Raw genomic sequence first — 17,522 nt, forward strand, 5'->3', positions numbered from 1 at the left:
TCAGAGATAGATTAACAGGGATGACAGTAAGCAAGTTGTGGCAGGCATTTAAGAAGATAATTCATGACTCTCAGCAAAATATAGCCAGTAAGTCAGAAAGATTCTAAGAGAGGGATAAAATCATAATAGCTTATCACTGAAGTTAGGGAAAGTATTAAGTTGAAAGAAAATAAGGAGGCGAAAGACAGCCTAATAAATTCAAAATCCAGAAAAGGAGGACTATAATGATGATAAAAAGAAGAAAAAATAAACAAGGGCAAAGTAGCTAGGAGTATAAAAACGGACAATAAGAGCAAAAAGGAAAACAAACATCAAAGTGAACAGAGGCCCCTTAAAAAATGAAAGTGGGGAGATGGTTTCAGGGAACGAGTAACTGCAGAGGAGTTAAACAGATATTTTGCATTAGTCTTTACGATGGAAGATACTTTGAACATCCCATGAATACTAAATAATATGGGGGAGGAATTAAATACCATTCACTATCACTAAAGATGCAGTATTAGACGAACTGAAGTCCATTGACCTTTATGGCTTACATAATGGGATTCTAAATCAAGTTGTTGCATATAAATTTCCAAAAATCCTTGGGTTCTGGAGAAGTACCAAATGATTGGAAAATATAACCTAATTAGGCAGAATAAACATGGTTTCATGAAAGGAAAGTTATGGCTGGCTAATTTATTAGAATTTTTCGAGGAGGTCTGAACCACAGTGGATTTGGGGGATAGTGGAACCAGTGTCATTATTTGGACTTTCAGAAGTCATTCAATAAAATACCTCACAAAAGGTTAAGTCATAATATAACAGTCCATGGTGTGAGGGATATTAACTGGCATGGATAGGAAATTGGCTAATGCACAAGAAACAGCAAGTGGACATAAGGGATCCTTTTTCAGGTTGACAACCTGAGAAAAGTGGGGCTCCATGAGAATCAGTACTGGGTTTGCAACTGTTTAAAAGATACATTAATGATTTGGAAGAAGGAAGGAAGCAAATGTATTGTTGCCAAGTTTGCATATGAAACCAAAACAGGTAGAAAGGCAGATTACAAGAGGGATACAAAGTTTACAGAAGAAAAACTGCAGAAAGGTGCAACATTAAGGGACTTTGGGGTACTTAGATTACTTACAGTGTGGAAACAGGCCCTTCATCCCAACAAGTCCACACCAACCCTCCGAAGAGCAACCCACTCAAACCCATTCCCCTACATTTACTCCTTCACCTCACACTACGGCCAATTTAGCATGGCCAATTCACCTACCCTGCACATTTTTGGACTGTGGGAGCACCCGGAGAAAACCCACGCAGACACGGGGAGAATGTGCAAACTCCACACAGACAGTTGCCTGAGGCGGGAATTGAACCCGGGTCTCTGGCGCTGTGAGGCAGCAGTGCTAACCACTGTGCCACCCATTGAGCACGAAGCCCAGAAAGCTAGGTACAGGTATAGGACATAATCAGGAAGGTTAGTGGAAGGTTGGCCCTTATTTCAAGGGGACTTTTCGAGTAAGGAAGTCTTACTGCAACTGAAAAAGTTGCTAGCAAGACCACATCAGAATACTATGAGCAGTTTTGGTTCCCTTGTTTAAAAAAAGCTATTATTTCATTGGAGGCAGTTCAGAGAAGCTTCACTAGGATGATCCCAGATGTAAAAAAGGGGTAAAAACAATGACTGCAGATGCTGGAAAGCAAATACTGGATTAGTGGTGCTGGAAGAGCACAGCAGTTCAGGCAGCATCCAACGAGCAGCGAAATCGACGTTTCGGGCAAAAGCCCTTCATCAGGAATAAAGGCAGTGAGCCTGAAGCATGGAGAGATAAGCTAGAGGAGGGTGGGGGTGAGGAGCGAGTAGCATAGAGTACAATGGGTGAGTGGGGGAGGAGATGAAGGTGATAGGTCAAGGAGGAGAGGGTGGAGTGGATAGGTGGAAAAGGAGATAGGCAGGTTCGACAAGTCCGGACCAGTCAAGGAGAGTGTGCTGAGCTGGATCAGTAGGGGAATCAAGGGTATGAAGAAAGGGCAGGAAAGTGGGCACCAGGTATTATGTTGGATTAGTCTTGATCTTATTGAATGGAAGAGCAGGCTCAAGGGGCCAAACAGCCTACTCTTGTTCCTGTTTTCTATGGTCTTATGTTCTTATTGTTACTTTAGGGCTCTTCCACTGAAATAAATAGAACCCTGCCTGGAGAAAAAGCCAAAAAGAAGTCACCTGCCCTCTGACTCCATTTTGTAACAGTTAAACAGAGTTAACATTTCGAGTCCAGCGACCCTTCTGCTTTCTCTCCCCAAGTGTGCCACATTTACTGAGTGTCTCCAACAACTTCTGTTTTCATTTTCAGATTTCCAGCATCCATAGTTCTTTGTTTTATTTTGTGATATGGACAATTGAACATTACAAACTGAAGTCAGAGGTCCAGATGACTTATTTTTGGCTCCCTCTCCATCAGGGGTCTATTTGTTTCAATTGAAGGAGCATGTGATATGGACAACAAAAACAGAAGCTGCTGGAGAAACTCAGCAGGCTTGGCAGCATCTGTGGAGAGAAATCAGAGTTAACATTGAGTCCAGTGACTCTTCTGCTTCCTCTCCACAGATGCTACCAGACCCACTCAGTTTCTCTAGTCATTTCTGTTTTTGTTGTCCATGTCCATGAACGTGTATATGATTTGAATGAATCAGTATTAAATGGTCAATCTTGAACATAACCAAAATCACCACAATAAATTAAGTTATGCTAAAGTTTAGAAAATAAATTTGTATGCTAATCACATACACTGCATCCTCTACCTACCTCCAACATTCTATCAGTTATTGCACATCTGACTGATGTTTGGTACTGTGTTTGCAAATTTCTACCACACATTAAGTGAAAATGCAAAAGAAAAGTAGACTCTAATCCAGAGAGAATATCAGAAAAAAAACAGCTCAAGTCAGCCTCAGGATATTTACAAGTAACTTGGGCTCCAATTTCTTTCAGTGTGTTCTAATAATTAAATTTTGAGGTCTTACAGGAATAATTCAGGTTACATAGCAGTGCCTTTAGTAGCCGAATAATACACTATGCTTTAAATAGTTTCAGGGACAGGAGTGGGCTATTCCACCTCAAACCTGTGCCATCATTCACTAGTTCATGGCAGAAATACATCTCAATTCTATTTGATCCATATAATCAAATAATATATTTTCTTTTAAAAATCACTGTCCTGTAAGTTTTATTTGGCCTCCTGCGCCCATTGCCTTAGGAGGAAAGCATTCCACAGTTCAATATTTTTTGTATAAAACCTTGCTTGGCCAGAACACAGAACACAGAACTGGGCATGTACCAGTATGGTTAGAAAATCAAACATATTGCAAATTGTGAGCTCAATCAAGTACTTGACAGGCATGGAATCTTGCAACTTGAGGTTTATATTTAAATGAATACTCATGGAAGGGAAGAATAAACACTACAAATTCTATACACAAACACCATGAAAAAAATACTAGAGAAAAAGCGTAGAAAAGGAATTTGAAAATTTAATATCAAGTTCTTTAAATTCAAGGTCAAGTTTTAATCAATGTACATTCTTTAGAAGCAAATTTTTATTTCAAGAACTTCTACTCACCTACAGTATCACAAGGTTCATCTTTATGTACACAGAAATCCGTCCTGAAAATAAATGGGAAGAGGGAATAACTTTCCAGAGATAAAACTTTCATACAGCCCTGACACAACTAGACACAATAAGTCTGCACTGAATGCTGATGCTTGTTAAACAAAATATTGAAAGCATGATGAAAACAATCAAGTCCCCCACCAATGTTGTTACTCTGGGCATTAGTGGACACAAGTTGGCAGGCTAACGTTGGCTGGTGTCAGCAAATTGCAATGATGATTCAGCAAACTGCTTTGGTTGCTTATGGACCATTGTCATTTTGGTTGCTGGGATTGAAAACAAATCAAACCCATTTTCCCAAATAGAGACAAAATGCCCTTGAAACCAACAGGATGCACTGTAAAGGATAATACTGAGATCTATCCAAGCAACAAAAAAGACGGCTTACAGTGGAACCTTCACAAACCACCAAAAGTGATATCCCCTTAGAGTCTTAAACAACTTATATTATAGACCCCATTTCACATAATAAAATGCCTGATGCAGAATACATCATGAACATCAGCAGGAAAATCACACAAATAGTACAAACCAGACAGTCAGATGAAGTGCAATTATGTAGGTATTAGTGGATTCGCGAACCACAGTGGTGTTAGTAGCCTGCACAATAGAATAACATCTCATATCTGTGTTCTTCAAAGTGTCCTATAAGGTGAGATACAGTGTATAAATTAAAATAGAGGAAAAGCAAAACAAAGGATTTTCCTGACCTAATTTTCATTCAACTGTAAACTGATTTAATTGATTTGAGTAGGATGTTGACTCCATATATCCACCAACTTAACTCTAACATCTTTAAAGGATAGGTGGGCAACTGAGGTTTATGCGGTAAATCACCAGGAATAGAGGTGCTTCAATGATAAATTTTGCCAAGTGTTTTCTTATATTGATCAAAGACTTTGTGCTTCCAGAAGTTTGGGTAGCTGCTGTAATGGGCTGCAAGATGGGCACGTGTACCAGGTTGAAACAAACAAAGTCTACATGTTGGCAGTTCTAAGCCATATCACCTCCACCTTTGCTGAGCACAAACCACGTAACTGTTCCAATTCTATTTTCCAGCACTTGGCTCATAACCTTGTGTACCTTGTCATCATAAGTGAATGTCTAATATTTAAATATGAAATATTATGAAACATGGAGGGTTTCTGCCTCTATCACCCTTACAAACAATGAGTTCCAAATTCCCACCACCCTCTGGGTGAAAAAGGTTTTCCTCACATCTTGACATAAGGAGGGAAAGATGTGTTGGGTAGGCTAGAGGTTATTAAAGTGGACAAGTCCTCAGGACCAGATGGGATCTATCCCAGGTTGCTGAGGGAGGCAAGAGAGGAAATAGCTGGGGCCCTGACAAATATCTTTGTGGCATCCTTAAATACAGGTGAGGTGCCGGAGGACGGGAGGGTTGCTCATGTTGTGCCATGTACAAGAAGGGTAGTAGGGATATTCTGGGTAATGACAGACCAGTGAGCCTGACGTCGGTGGTGGACAAGTTGCTGGAGAAGGTATTGAGGGATAAAATCTATTTATATTTAAAAAAGAATGGGCTTATCAGTGATAGGCAACATGGTTTTGTGCGGGGGAGATCATGCCTTACCAACTTAATAGAGTTCTTTGGGAAAGTGACCAAGCTGTTAGATGAAGGAATGGCTGTTGATGTCATATACATGGACTTTAGAAAGGCGTTTGATAAGGTTCCCATGGTAGACTAATGGAGAAAGTGAAGTCATATGGTGTGCAGGGTGCTCTAGCTAGGTGGATAAAGAACTGAGGTAAAAACAATGACTGCAGATGCTGGAAACCAGATTCTGGATTAGTGGTGCTGGAAGAGCACAGCAGTTCAGGCAGCATCCGAGGAGCTTCGAAATCGATGTTTCGGGCAAAAGCCCTTCTTCAGGAATAAAGAACTGGTTGAGCAGCAGGAGACAGATAGTAGTAGTTGAAGGGAGTTTCTCGAAATGGAGAAAGGTGACCAGTGGTGTTCCACAGGGGTCAGTGTTGGGGCCACTGTTGTTTGTAATATACATAAATGATCTGGAAAAGGACACTGTTGGTATGATCAGCAAGTTTGCAGATGACACAAAGATTGGTGGAGTAGCAGAAAGCATAAGGGACTGTCAGAGAATACAGGAGGATATAGATAGACTGGAGAGTTGGGCGGAAAAGTGGCAGATGGATTCCGATCCAGACAAATGTGAGGTGATGCATTTAGGCAAGACTAATTCTAGAGCAAATTATACAATGAACAGAAGAGCCTTAGGAAAAGTTGATGGGCAGAGAGATCTGGGAGTGCAGGTCCATTGTACCCTGAAGGTTGCTGCACAGGTGGATAGAGCGGTCAAGAAGGCATATAGTATGCTTGCCTTCATTGGACAGGGTGTTGAGTATAAGAGCTGGCAAGGCATGTTAATATTGTACAAGACATTGGTTCGGCCGCATTTAGAATACTGTGTACAGTTCTGGTCGCCACATTACCAAAAGGATGTGTTCGAGTTGGAGGGGGTGCAGGGAAGGTTTACGAGGATGTTGCCTGGTATGGAAGGTGCTAGCTATGAAGGTAGATTGAGTACGTTAGGTTTATTTTCATTAGAAAAAAGGAGATTGGGGGGGACATGATTGAGGTTTACAAAATCATGAAGGGTATAGACAGGGTGGATAGAAACAAGCTTTTTCCCAGGGTGAAGAATTCAATAACGAGAGGTCACACTTTCAAGGTGAGAGGTGGAAAGTTTAAGGGGGATACATGCGGCAAGTACTTCACACAAAAGGGTGGCGGACGTCTGGAACGCATTGCCAGCAGAGGTGGCAGAGGCAGGCACGGTATATTCATTTAAGATGCGTCTGGATAAATGCATGAGGAGGTGGGGAGCAGAGGGATACAGATGCTCAGGAATTGACCGACAGGTTTAGACAGTACATTTGGATCGGCTCAGGCTTGGAGGGCCGAAGGGCCTGTTCCTGGGCTGTAAATTTTCTTTGTTCTTTCTTTGTTCTATCTAAGCTAAACCTATTGCCCCTTGCTTTAAATCTCTGCACGCAGGTCATTAATCCCTTCAGAAAGGGAAGAAGTTTCTTCCTGTTTACTCTATCTGTACCCCCTATAATTTTATACATCGCAAACACATCCCTCTCACGGAAAGCAATCCCAGTATGGCCAATCTCTCTTCATAACAAACTCTCTAGCCCAGAGATCAGCTGCCATTTTTGCCACATATAGCGAGATGCCACCAGACACATACTCCTCTCCCATCCTTCATCCGCCTTCTGCAGGGACCGTTCCCTCCTGGTCCAGTCTTCCTTCACTCCCAACATGCTTCCACAGCCCCATGGCACCTTCCCCTGCAATCACCAAAGATGTAACATCTGCCTATTTACCTCGCCCCTCCTCCAAGGCCCCAAACACAACTTCCAGGTGAAGCAGCACTTTACCTGCACATAACACAATCTAGTCTACTGCATTCGTTGCTCACAATGTGGTCTCCTCTACAACGGGGAAACAAGTGTAGACTGGGTGACCACTTCACAGAACATCTACCTTCTGCCTGCAAAAATGACCCTGAGCTTCCAGTTGCCTGCCACTTTAACATCATCACCCTATTCCCTGACCAACATCTCTGTCTCAGGCTTGCTCCAGTGCTTCAGCAAAGCTCAGCGCAAACAGGAAGAACATCACCTTATTTTCCACTTGGGGATGCTGCAGCCCTCTGGACTCAATATTGAGTTCAATAATTTTAGGGCCTGAACTCTTCCATGTCCTAGCCCCCAGTCCCACACAATGGATCATGTTATCACACAGTCTGCCATTACATATTACCCATTGCTAGCCACTAACAGTCTCCATTAACAGCTATTCACTCTCTTGGCCAGATCATTATTCACACCTTTGTCTGTCCAGCACTTCTCTCTCTGGGCTCTACGCCCACCTATCATTTATTCCTTACTGCCTCCCCCCACCCTACCTTCTGCAAATAAATTTCCTAGCTACCATCAGACCAGACCAGACCAGACCAGAAACTTTTGCTGCCAGACCTGCCGAGCTTTTCCAGCAACTTCTGTTTTTGTTAGCTCATGGATCATCCTAGTAATTCACCTCTGCACCCCTTCAATGCTATCACGTCCCTTCTAGAATATGGATTCCAGAACTGCACACAACACTGTAGCTGTTGCCTAACCAACATTTCATATAATTCCAGCATAACCTCCCTACTCTTAAAACTCTATGTCTCAGCTAATAAAGTCAAGAGTGTCATATGCCTTCTTAACCACTTTATCTAACTGTCTTAACAAGCAAGGGACTAGTGTACATGCACATCAAGTCCTCTCTAATCTTTGGTGCTTCCCCTTGTCAGACAGTTCATCATGTATTTTCTTGTCTTGCTTGACCTGCCCATGTGCATCACCTGTCATTTATCTGGATTGAATTCCATTTGCCACCGATCAGCCCATCTCATTAGCCAATCTATACCCTCCTGTCGCACGTATCTTCCAACAGCAGCACACAACCAACTTTAGCTTGGTGGTATGACCTCCATGGAAAACAGCACAAATCCACAGAACCTCCTTTACTCTGATTAAAATCTCTGGATGGTGGACATTCACCAAAGTTACCTTCAAGCAACAGAAAAACTGCAACTGTATCATCGCTTATTCTCAGTTGAACTCACCTAAACTACAATATTGGAATAATATGGCATTTAGAGAATTTCAACAGGTTTCTTGTACTCCAAAACTCACCACGCCACAGTTAAGCTATTCCAGAATAGCAACAACACTGACATCAACTGACAATGCGGAAAATTGCCAGGTATGTCTGGCTACAAAAAGCAGGTCAAATCCAACTCAGCCAACTACCATCCTATCATCAAAGTACTATTGAGCAGCTATAGAAACAGTGCTATTGAGCAGCACTTGCAAAAGAATGACCTGTTCACTGATATTCAATTTGGGTTCTGCTCGGTTTGCTTAAATTCTGACCTTACTAAAAAAAACTGGTTAAAATATAAACAAACAATCTGAACTCCAAAGGTGAGGTTAAAGTGACTGCCCTTTCCACCAACCGCAGCATTTGATTAGGAATGAGATCAAGGAATCCTAGCAAAGGTGAAGTCAATGGAAATCAAGGGGAGTCTACCAGCAGTTATACTTGGCACAAAGCAAAATATTGTGGTTGTTGACGGTCGATCATTTCCATCCAAGCAGATCACTGCAGGAATTCCTCAGTCCCAGATACAATCATCTTCATCTTCTTCAATGACCTTCACTTCATCATGAGGTCACAAGCAGAGATGTTCATTGATAAGTGCACAATGTTTTAATAATTGACAAACTCCACAAATGCCAAATAATGACTTACTCCAACAACACTTATGATTGCCCTTAATGCTCAATGGCATTACCATCACTGAACTCCCTGACATAAACATCCTGGGACTACCACTGACCACACCAAAATGAACTGTTAAAGCTACACCCACACAGCCAATTGGAGTGCATTCCATCATACTCCTGTGAGCCATGCATATATTATGCCTTTTGGGGTAAGTCAGAGATTCGGAATTCTAGTGCATAATTCACCTCTTGACTCGCCAATACATATCCACTACTTACAAGGCACAGCTCAGGAGTGTGGTGGAATACTCTCCAATTAGCTGTATAGGTGCAGTTATAACAACACTAAAGGACATTGAAATCATCCTGCACATGACAGCCTGCATCTCCAACATTAATTTCTTAACAATACTAAAGCAGAGTGGTAGAGGTATACACCATCCACAAGGTACACTGTAATACTCGTCCAAGCTGACATAGACAGGAAAAGCGATGAGGTCCCAAAAGCAGATTTCAGTGAGTTGGGAAGAAAGTTTAAAAAGCAGGACCTCAAAAGCAGCAATCTCAGGATTATACCTGTGGCACATGCAAGTGAGAATAAGAATACAAGAATTGAGAACTGGTTTAGGAGGGAGGGCATCAAATTTCTGAGAAATTGGGACCATATCTGGGGCAGCTAGATGGGATACACCTTAATGGGCTAGGGATTGATAACTTTGCAAGGAAATTTGCTAGTGCTGTCGGGGTGGGTTTAAACTAGCTTGTTGGGGTTACAGAAATCCGAGGGCTAACCCAACTGAAAGTGTTGGTAATAGAAAGTCAAGCATCAAGTATACTTCAAAAGCAGAACTGTGGCAAAAAGACAAAATTAACAGCGTTCTACCTGAATGCATGCAGCATTTGATAAAAGGTATGCGACAAGAAGGTGAAAGTGATGGGTCCAGTATATCAGTAATGGGAAATCTTGGATCAGAAGAACAATGCTTGGAATCTGTTTGAATGGAGATAAAAAAAAAGCAAAGGGCTTTTGGTTGGAGTTATTTATAAGCCACCAAATAATGGTGATAATGTGGGGCATGATATTAATCAGGAAATTAGAGAAAAATATAGCATGGGCAAAATAGTTATAACACGTTATGTCAATCACCCTTTGGCCGAGGTAAACTAATTGAGCATTAAAGCTATGGAGGACGGGTTTCTGAATTGTGATCAGGGTGGTTTATTAAAGCATTATGTTGAGGAACTAATTAATGGTCATGTTATTTTTTAAGTCTAGCACTATGTAATGAAAATGACTAATTAACAATCCTTTTTCAAAAAGAACTTTTAGATAAGTAACCCTATATGACAGCGTTTTACATAATGTTTGAAAGTAAGGTAGTTCAATCTGAAGCAAGGATGTTAAGTTCAGAAGTGTATAAACTTAAAAGAAAAGGCCAATGAATTTGCCAGAAAGGTTTTTAAAATACAATAAAGGATGACTCAGAAACTGATAAGCAAAGAGAGAACAGAATATGAATGCAATCTAGCAAAACATGAAAGCAGGCTGTAAACACTTGTAGAGATACATGAAAAGGAAACATTTGGCTGAAACAAGTGTGGGTCTGATGCAGGCAGAGTCAGGAGAAAAAATCATTGCATAATGCTACTATTACTAATCCAAACACTTAGGAAATGTTCATAGGAAATTGGTTCAAATCTCAGAAAATGGTGGAATTTGTTTTTCATAAGAATCTTGAATTAATAGTTTAATGATTATTGTCAATTAGAATCACAGAATCATACGATGTGGAAACAGACCCTTAAGTGCAACTCTTTTGCGCCAAATAGATATCCCAATCTGACCTAGTACCATTTGCTCTCTAAACCATTCCTATTCATGTACCCATTTAAATGTTGTAATTTTACCCACCTTTGCCACTTACTCTGGCAGCCCGTTCCAATTATGCACCACCTTTTGCATGAACAATTTACCCCTCAGGTCCTTTTTAAAAGTCTTTCCCCTCTCACCTTAAACCTATGCCCTCTGGTTTTTGACTCTCCCACAAAAGAAAAAGAATTTGGCTACTCACCCTAGCCATGTCTCTCAATTTTATAAATCTACATAAAACATAGAACATTACAGTGCAGTACAGGCCCTTCGGCCTTCGATGTTGCGCCGACCTGTGGAACCGATCAGAACTTAAAAATGTGTTGCTGGAAAAGCGCAGCAGGTCAGGCAGCAAAGGAACAGGAGAATCGACGTTTCAGGCATAAGCCCTTCCTTATGCCCGAAACGTCGATTCTCCTGCTCCTTTGATGCTGCCTGATCTGCTGCGCTTTTCCAGCAACACATTTTTAAGCTCTGATCTCTAGCATCTGCAGTCCTCAATTTCTCCGAACCGATCTGAAGCCCATATAATCTACACTGTTTCATTTTCATCCATATGTCCATCCAATGGCCATTTAAATGCCCTTAAAGCCTTGGATCATCCCTCTGATACTCCAGGGAAAAGATCCCTAACCTATTTAGCCTCTCCCTATAATTCCTGTAGAAAAGTGATCAGAGTTGTACAGAGTTCTAAGAGTGGCCTCACCAATGTCCTCTCTCAGGAAGATAGCTTTGGAGTCTTGGGTACCATTTTGTGCATGAGCTGCCAAGTCACTGATAAACCAAATGGTTTGTTTTCCAAGAACTTGGACATTTAATTCCTATGTAACAACGTCCTGTAATTCCAATAATTCTGAATAATTCCTTTGACTGTTTCTTGTGTTCTACCAAAGTATTCAGGTTAAAACAACAGAGACATTATTGAAATTATGTAACTCCGTTTGTAATCTTGCTTCAAAAGCGAGCTGATTAAGCCAACAGCCGACAGTGATCACATACCGAAAGCAACACATGTGATAGAAACGATTATTAAATTTAAATGTGAAAATAAAAAGAGAGAAAGAGAGCAGAACAGGGGTCTACAATTTCGATCCAGACATATACCACTGCATTGGACCATAAGACAGGTCTGCTGTGGAGCCAACGGAGAGAAAGCTGGCAGTAAGTGCCGTAACTAAATTGGCAGTCAGCATGTTGGGGGTTCTAGTCCCTGCAGCTGCCAAACCATCAGTCCCTGGCAGCCTGCCCTTCAAATGGAGGTGATCCCAAGAGAGAACCCAATGACGCACAGCCATTAGCACTGTTACAAATCATCTTTATTCAGAGAAAACTTAAATACACATTCACCCCAATGCCCCAGGCTTTGCTTAACTTTAATCTGCACTTGGGATTTGAAGTTATTCAAATTAATCTAAAACTGTTTTAACTGCACATTCAGTACTTATTATATAACCACTTTAGAAGTTAGGTACTTCTTTTGCAATATTTTAAGATGATGGAGGTTTAACAGAAGCCTCTTCATGGACAAGGAGAAGCTGCTTTATGTGGTAACGGCCTGGTTCAGCTTGACTCACTCCATGTGATTCAGAGTGCTGAGCCCATCGGTCAGCTCCAAAGCGGCAGTCTTCAAGCCTTTCCAGTGTTCAGCAGTCAGTACCACAGCTATGACAGTGTGACCAAGGAGTTGGGAGTCTGTGTTAGTGAAGGGCTTTTGGACTGGAATACCTCCACAAAAGGGCAGACTGGGCCATCATTGTGAAGCAGAGAAACAGCAGATTTACAGTGATGGCTGTGAGTTAACTGGTTGACAGTGAGTACTCAGGATCAGAGATATTCTCAAAACTATTCATTTTGGCTGATTATTCTTTACGATACACCATCAAGCCCTGATACAGAAGATGCTGTGGACATGTCAGTTACATTACATATATATTGGCTGTACCTGTGCCTTGTAAGAAACATGAAGACCTCAGACACTTATTTATCTCTCGTTATTCAATTTTGGCTGTGACATTAGTGCTACTGATGTAATTAACTCTTTTCTTTTGATTACGCATAAATAACTTTATTTGTTCATGAGATGTGGATCAGTTTTAAGTCAGGGTGGTACGTGACTTAGTGAACAACTTGCAGGTATTGTTATTCCCATGTATGTCCTGCCTTTGTCAGGTCTGGTGCATACAAACACGAACTGTTTAAGTTTTCGAGGAGGCACAAATACTGTTCAGTATATTGTAATCATCAGCAAACAATCACACTTCTGACCTTCCGTTGGAGGGCAGGTCACTGGTGAAGCAGTTGTGGATGAGGAGGCCCAGGATACAACCCCAAGGAACTCCTGCAGTGCTTGTGGAACATAAATGTTGGCACAGATCACTTGCGTTGAATGGTCTGTTCCTGTTGTTGTGATCCCACCAGATCACACATTTAATGCTTATGGCTGCGTTTTCTGAATACCGCAATTTCAACAACAAAGAACACAGCTTTGTAGTGTGACATCACTACCTGCGTTTGTCTATGAGGAGTTAAACAAGAGAGATAATTTTGTAGTTACTATCTGAACTGCTCGACTCTGGCCAAAATCAAATAGAATTATAAACACCTTCCTGGATCAAGAGGCCACAGAAAAGATGAAAATGGAGGGCAGATCCTGCCTCACCCTGCAGCAAGAGTGTAAAGCCATTGAGAAAAGTCGTCATTTAGCACTGTACGCACTGCCACATCTTTTGTGTCTATAGGTGGTAACATTTTCATACAGTGGAAAATGTTTTAAAAATGATAAATGTGAAACTTTGCTACAATCTGTGTTTCTTTTCTCCATAAATGCAGACGTGTAAATCATTTCAGGCAAAAAAATTGGATCAGAAATAATCATATTGATTCAATCATTTACTGACTCAACTTTGGCCATCCCTTGTAAAAACTAATCATAAAAGAAGTAAAGGTGGGGAGCTCTGCACATGCACTGGTGCTGATAAATCTGAACATGGAATGGCAGTACAGGTGAATGCTTACAGCAGCAGCCTGTGTATACACCAAACACCATTTTATTGGACAGTCTGACAAGCAGAATAAGTACTGTCCAAACTTCTGTCATTGGTTGCTGTGATGGTTTGTCACCAAAATATATTCACGATGCTACAGATACTCTATGACAATAAAAAGAACTTTACTACGCAAAACAAAAAACAAACTTAACAATAATTAAGTGCTACAGTTAAAAACATTTTAGCATAAAAATCAAATTAGAGTTTCAATCTGTTTCCAGAGACTCAATCTCAGAGAAATATCACTCCCATCTCAGCTTTAAAATCTGACTTAACCAAGGCTTTCCAGTTTCTTTCTTGTGAATTGTAAAGATAAATTTATGACTCCTTTCAGATTTCTCTAAATTCAGATGAACTAAATTTTTTAAGTTCTAACAACTTGAATATTTCACTGGGAACTCTCTTTACTTAAAAGCTCCACACACTAGAAAACACATCTGCTGAAGGTGAATGTTTGACTCGCTCTTTTTCCCGATTATACCAATATCAGACTGGTCTTTTTCCTCCCTGCCTCTGTACTTAGGGAGGATATTCCTGGGAATACATCCAGGGAAGTTATTTGGGTGGACCTGAGAAATAAGAAAGTGATGATCACCTTATTGGGATTGCATTATAGATCCCCAAATAGTCAGAGGGAAATTGAGAAACGCATTTGTTAAGAGGTCTCAGTTATCTGTAAGAATAATAGAGGAATTTGTTAGACGCGTACAAGAAAAGTTTCTGATTCAGTATGTGGATGTACCTACTAGAGAAGGTGCAAAACTTGACCTATTCTTGGGAAATAAGTTAGAGCAAGTGACTGAGGTGTCAGTGAGGGAGCACTTTGAGACCAGCAACCACAATTATATTCTTTTAAAGTAGCGATGAAAAGGTTAGACCAGATTTAAAAGTTAAAAGTTCTAAGTTGGAGGAAGGCCAATTTTTATGGTACTTTCAAAACTTTCTTGGGGGCGGATGTTCGCAGGTAAATGAATAGCTGGAAAATGGGAAGCCTTCAAAAAATGAGAGAATGAGAGTCCAGAGACACTATGTTCCTGTTAGGGTGAAAGGCAAGACTGGTAGCTGTAGAGAATGCTGGATGATGAGAGATATTGAGATTTTGGTCAAGAAAAAGAAGAAAGCATATGTCAGGTATTGATAGCACATATTGAGTGAATCTTTTAAAAAAGAATAAGACAGTATGAATATACTTAAGAGGGAAATCAGGAGGGCAAAAAGGGAACAACAGACAGCTTTGGCAAATAGGGTTGAGGAGAATTCAAAGGGATTTTATGAATACATTAAGGAAAAAAAGAGTAAGTAGGGAGAGAATAGGATCCCTCAAAGATGATCAAGGCAGCCTATGTATGGAACTGCATGAGATGTGGGAAATACTAAATGAGTATTTTGCATCAGTCTTTACTATGGAGGAGGACATGGAAGATATAGAATGTGGGGAAATAGCTGGTGACATCTTGAAAAATGTCCATACTACAAACGAGGAAGTCTTGGATGTCTTAAAATGCATAATAGACAATAGATGCAGGAGTAGGCCATTCTGCCCTTCGAGCCTGCACCGCCATTCAATATGATCATGGCTGATCATTCCTAATCAGTATCCTGTTCCAGCCTTATCTCCATACCCCTTGACTCCACTATCTTTAAGAGCTCTATCCAATTCTTTCTTAAATGAATCCAGAGACTGGGCCTCCACTGCCCTCTGGGGCAGAGCATTCCACACAGCCAACACTCTCTGGGTGAAGTAGTTTCTCCTCATCTCTGTCCTAAATGGTCTACCCCGTATTTTTAAGTTGTGTCCTCTGGTTGATAAATCCCCAAGACTGATCAGGTGCACCCTCGAACTCTGTAGGAAGCTAGGGAAGTGATTGCTGGATACCTTGCTGACATATTTGGATAATCAATAGTCACAGGTGAAGTGCCAGAAGACTAGAGGTTCACTAACATGGTGCCACTGTTTAAGAAAGGTGGTAAGGGAAAGCCAGGAAACTATAGACTGGTGAGCCTGACATCAGTGGAAGGCAAGTTGTTGGAGGGAATCCTGAGGGACAGGCAAGGACTGATATGGGTAGGTAAACATGACTTTGTGCATGGGAAATCATGTCTCACTAACTTGAGTTTTTTGAAGTTACAAAAAGGATTGATAAGGGCAGAGCGGTGAACGTGATCTGTATGGACTTCAGTAACGCATTCGACAAGGTTCCTTATGGTAGACTGGTTAGCAAGGTTAGATCTCATGAAATACAGAGAGAACTGGCCATTTGGATAGAAGACTGGCTAGAAGGTAGAAGACAGAGGGTGGGTTGCTTTTCAGACTGGAGGCCTATGACCAGTGGTGTGCCACAAGGATCAGTGCTGGGTCCGCTGCTTTTCGTCATTTATATAAATGATTTGGATGTGAACACAGGAGATATCGTTAGTAAGTTTGCAGATGACACCAAAATCGGAGGTGTTGTGGACAGCAATGACCTCAGAATACAATGGGCTAGATAAATTAATTGATACTAGGAATAGTTTAACTAGTGAGCTCCATATGAAGTGGTGTACAATATAGGAACAACAACGGACTGTAGATGCTGAAGATCAGAGTCGAAAAGCTTGGTGCTGGAAAAGCATGGCCTATTCAGCCTCTCCCTATAGCTTAATCCCTCCAACCCTGGCAACATCCTTGTAAACCTTTTCTGAACCCTTTCAAGTTTCACAACATCGTTCCTACAGGAGGGAGACCTGAATTGCACACATGACCTCTCAACTCCAATTCTCAATACTCTGACCAATGAAGGAAAGCATAGCAAATGCCTTCTTCACTATCCTATCTATCTGCGACTCTGCTTTCAAGGAGTTACGAACCTGCACTCCCAAAACTCTTCGTTCAGGAACTCTGCCCAGAACCTTACCATTAAGTGCATAAATCCTGCCCTGATTTGCCTGGTCAGGCAGCATCTGAGGAGCAGGAGAGTCAATGTTTCGAGCATAGGCTCTTCATCAGGAATGAGGGGGTGGACAAAGGGGCTGAGAGATTAATGGGAGGGGAGTGGGGCTGGGGGGTGGGGGGTGGGGGGGGGGGGGGGGGGGGGGGAAGGTAGTTGGAAATGCAAGGATCCTTTACATGAATTCTTCTAAGGATGAAGATAGGTAGATGGAGGTGGTGGAAATGGTGATAGGTCGGAAAGGAAGGTGAAGCGGATAGGTGGGAAGGAAGATGCACAGGTAGAACAGTTCAAAAGGGCAGTGCCATGTTAGAAGGTTGGCTCTGGGATAAGGTGGGGGCAGGGGAAATGAAGAAACTGGTGAAATCTACATTGATCCTGTGTGGTTGGAGGATCCAAAGGTGGAAGATGAGGCATTCTTCCTCCAGGTGTCGAGGGGCTAGAGTTTGGCAGTGGAGGATGCCCATACTTGCAGGTCCTGGCAGAGCGGGAGGGGAGTTAAAGTGTTTGGCCACAGGGCGATGGGATTGTTTAGTGCGTGCGTCCCAGAGATGTTCTCTGAAACGTTTGACAGGTTGGCATCCTGTATGGCCAATGTGGAGGAGATCACACCGAGAGCAATGAACATAGTAGATGACGTGTGTGGAAGTACAGGTAAATCTCTGTCGGATGTGGAAGGATCCTTTGGAGCCTTGGA

The 17,522-nt window shown here is 41.6% G+C and overlaps 1 protein-coding gene across 1 annotated transcript in view; it reads right to left on the reverse strand.

Annotated features, from left to right (window-relative positions):
• The window catches only part of adamts17 (ADAM metallopeptidase with thrombospondin type 1 motif, 17), a 669,321-nt gene that overhangs the window by 508,713 nt on the left and 143,086 nt on the right, over window positions 1–17,522 (reverse strand). The window contains exon 7 of the mRNA XM_072564884.1: window positions 3,606–3,649. Within this exon, the coding sequence (XP_072420985.1) occupies window positions 3,606–3,649 (44 nt within the window). The remainder of the gene's footprint in view (window positions 1–3,605; window positions 3,650–17,522) is intronic.

This window comes from Chiloscyllium punctatum, chromosome 48, assembly GCF_047496795.1.
Source record: "Chiloscyllium punctatum isolate Juve2018m chromosome 48, sChiPun1.3, whole genome shotgun sequence".
In the NCBI taxonomy this organism is placed as follows: Eukaryota; Metazoa; Chordata; class Chondrichthyes; order Orectolobiformes; family Hemiscylliidae; genus Chiloscyllium; species Chiloscyllium punctatum.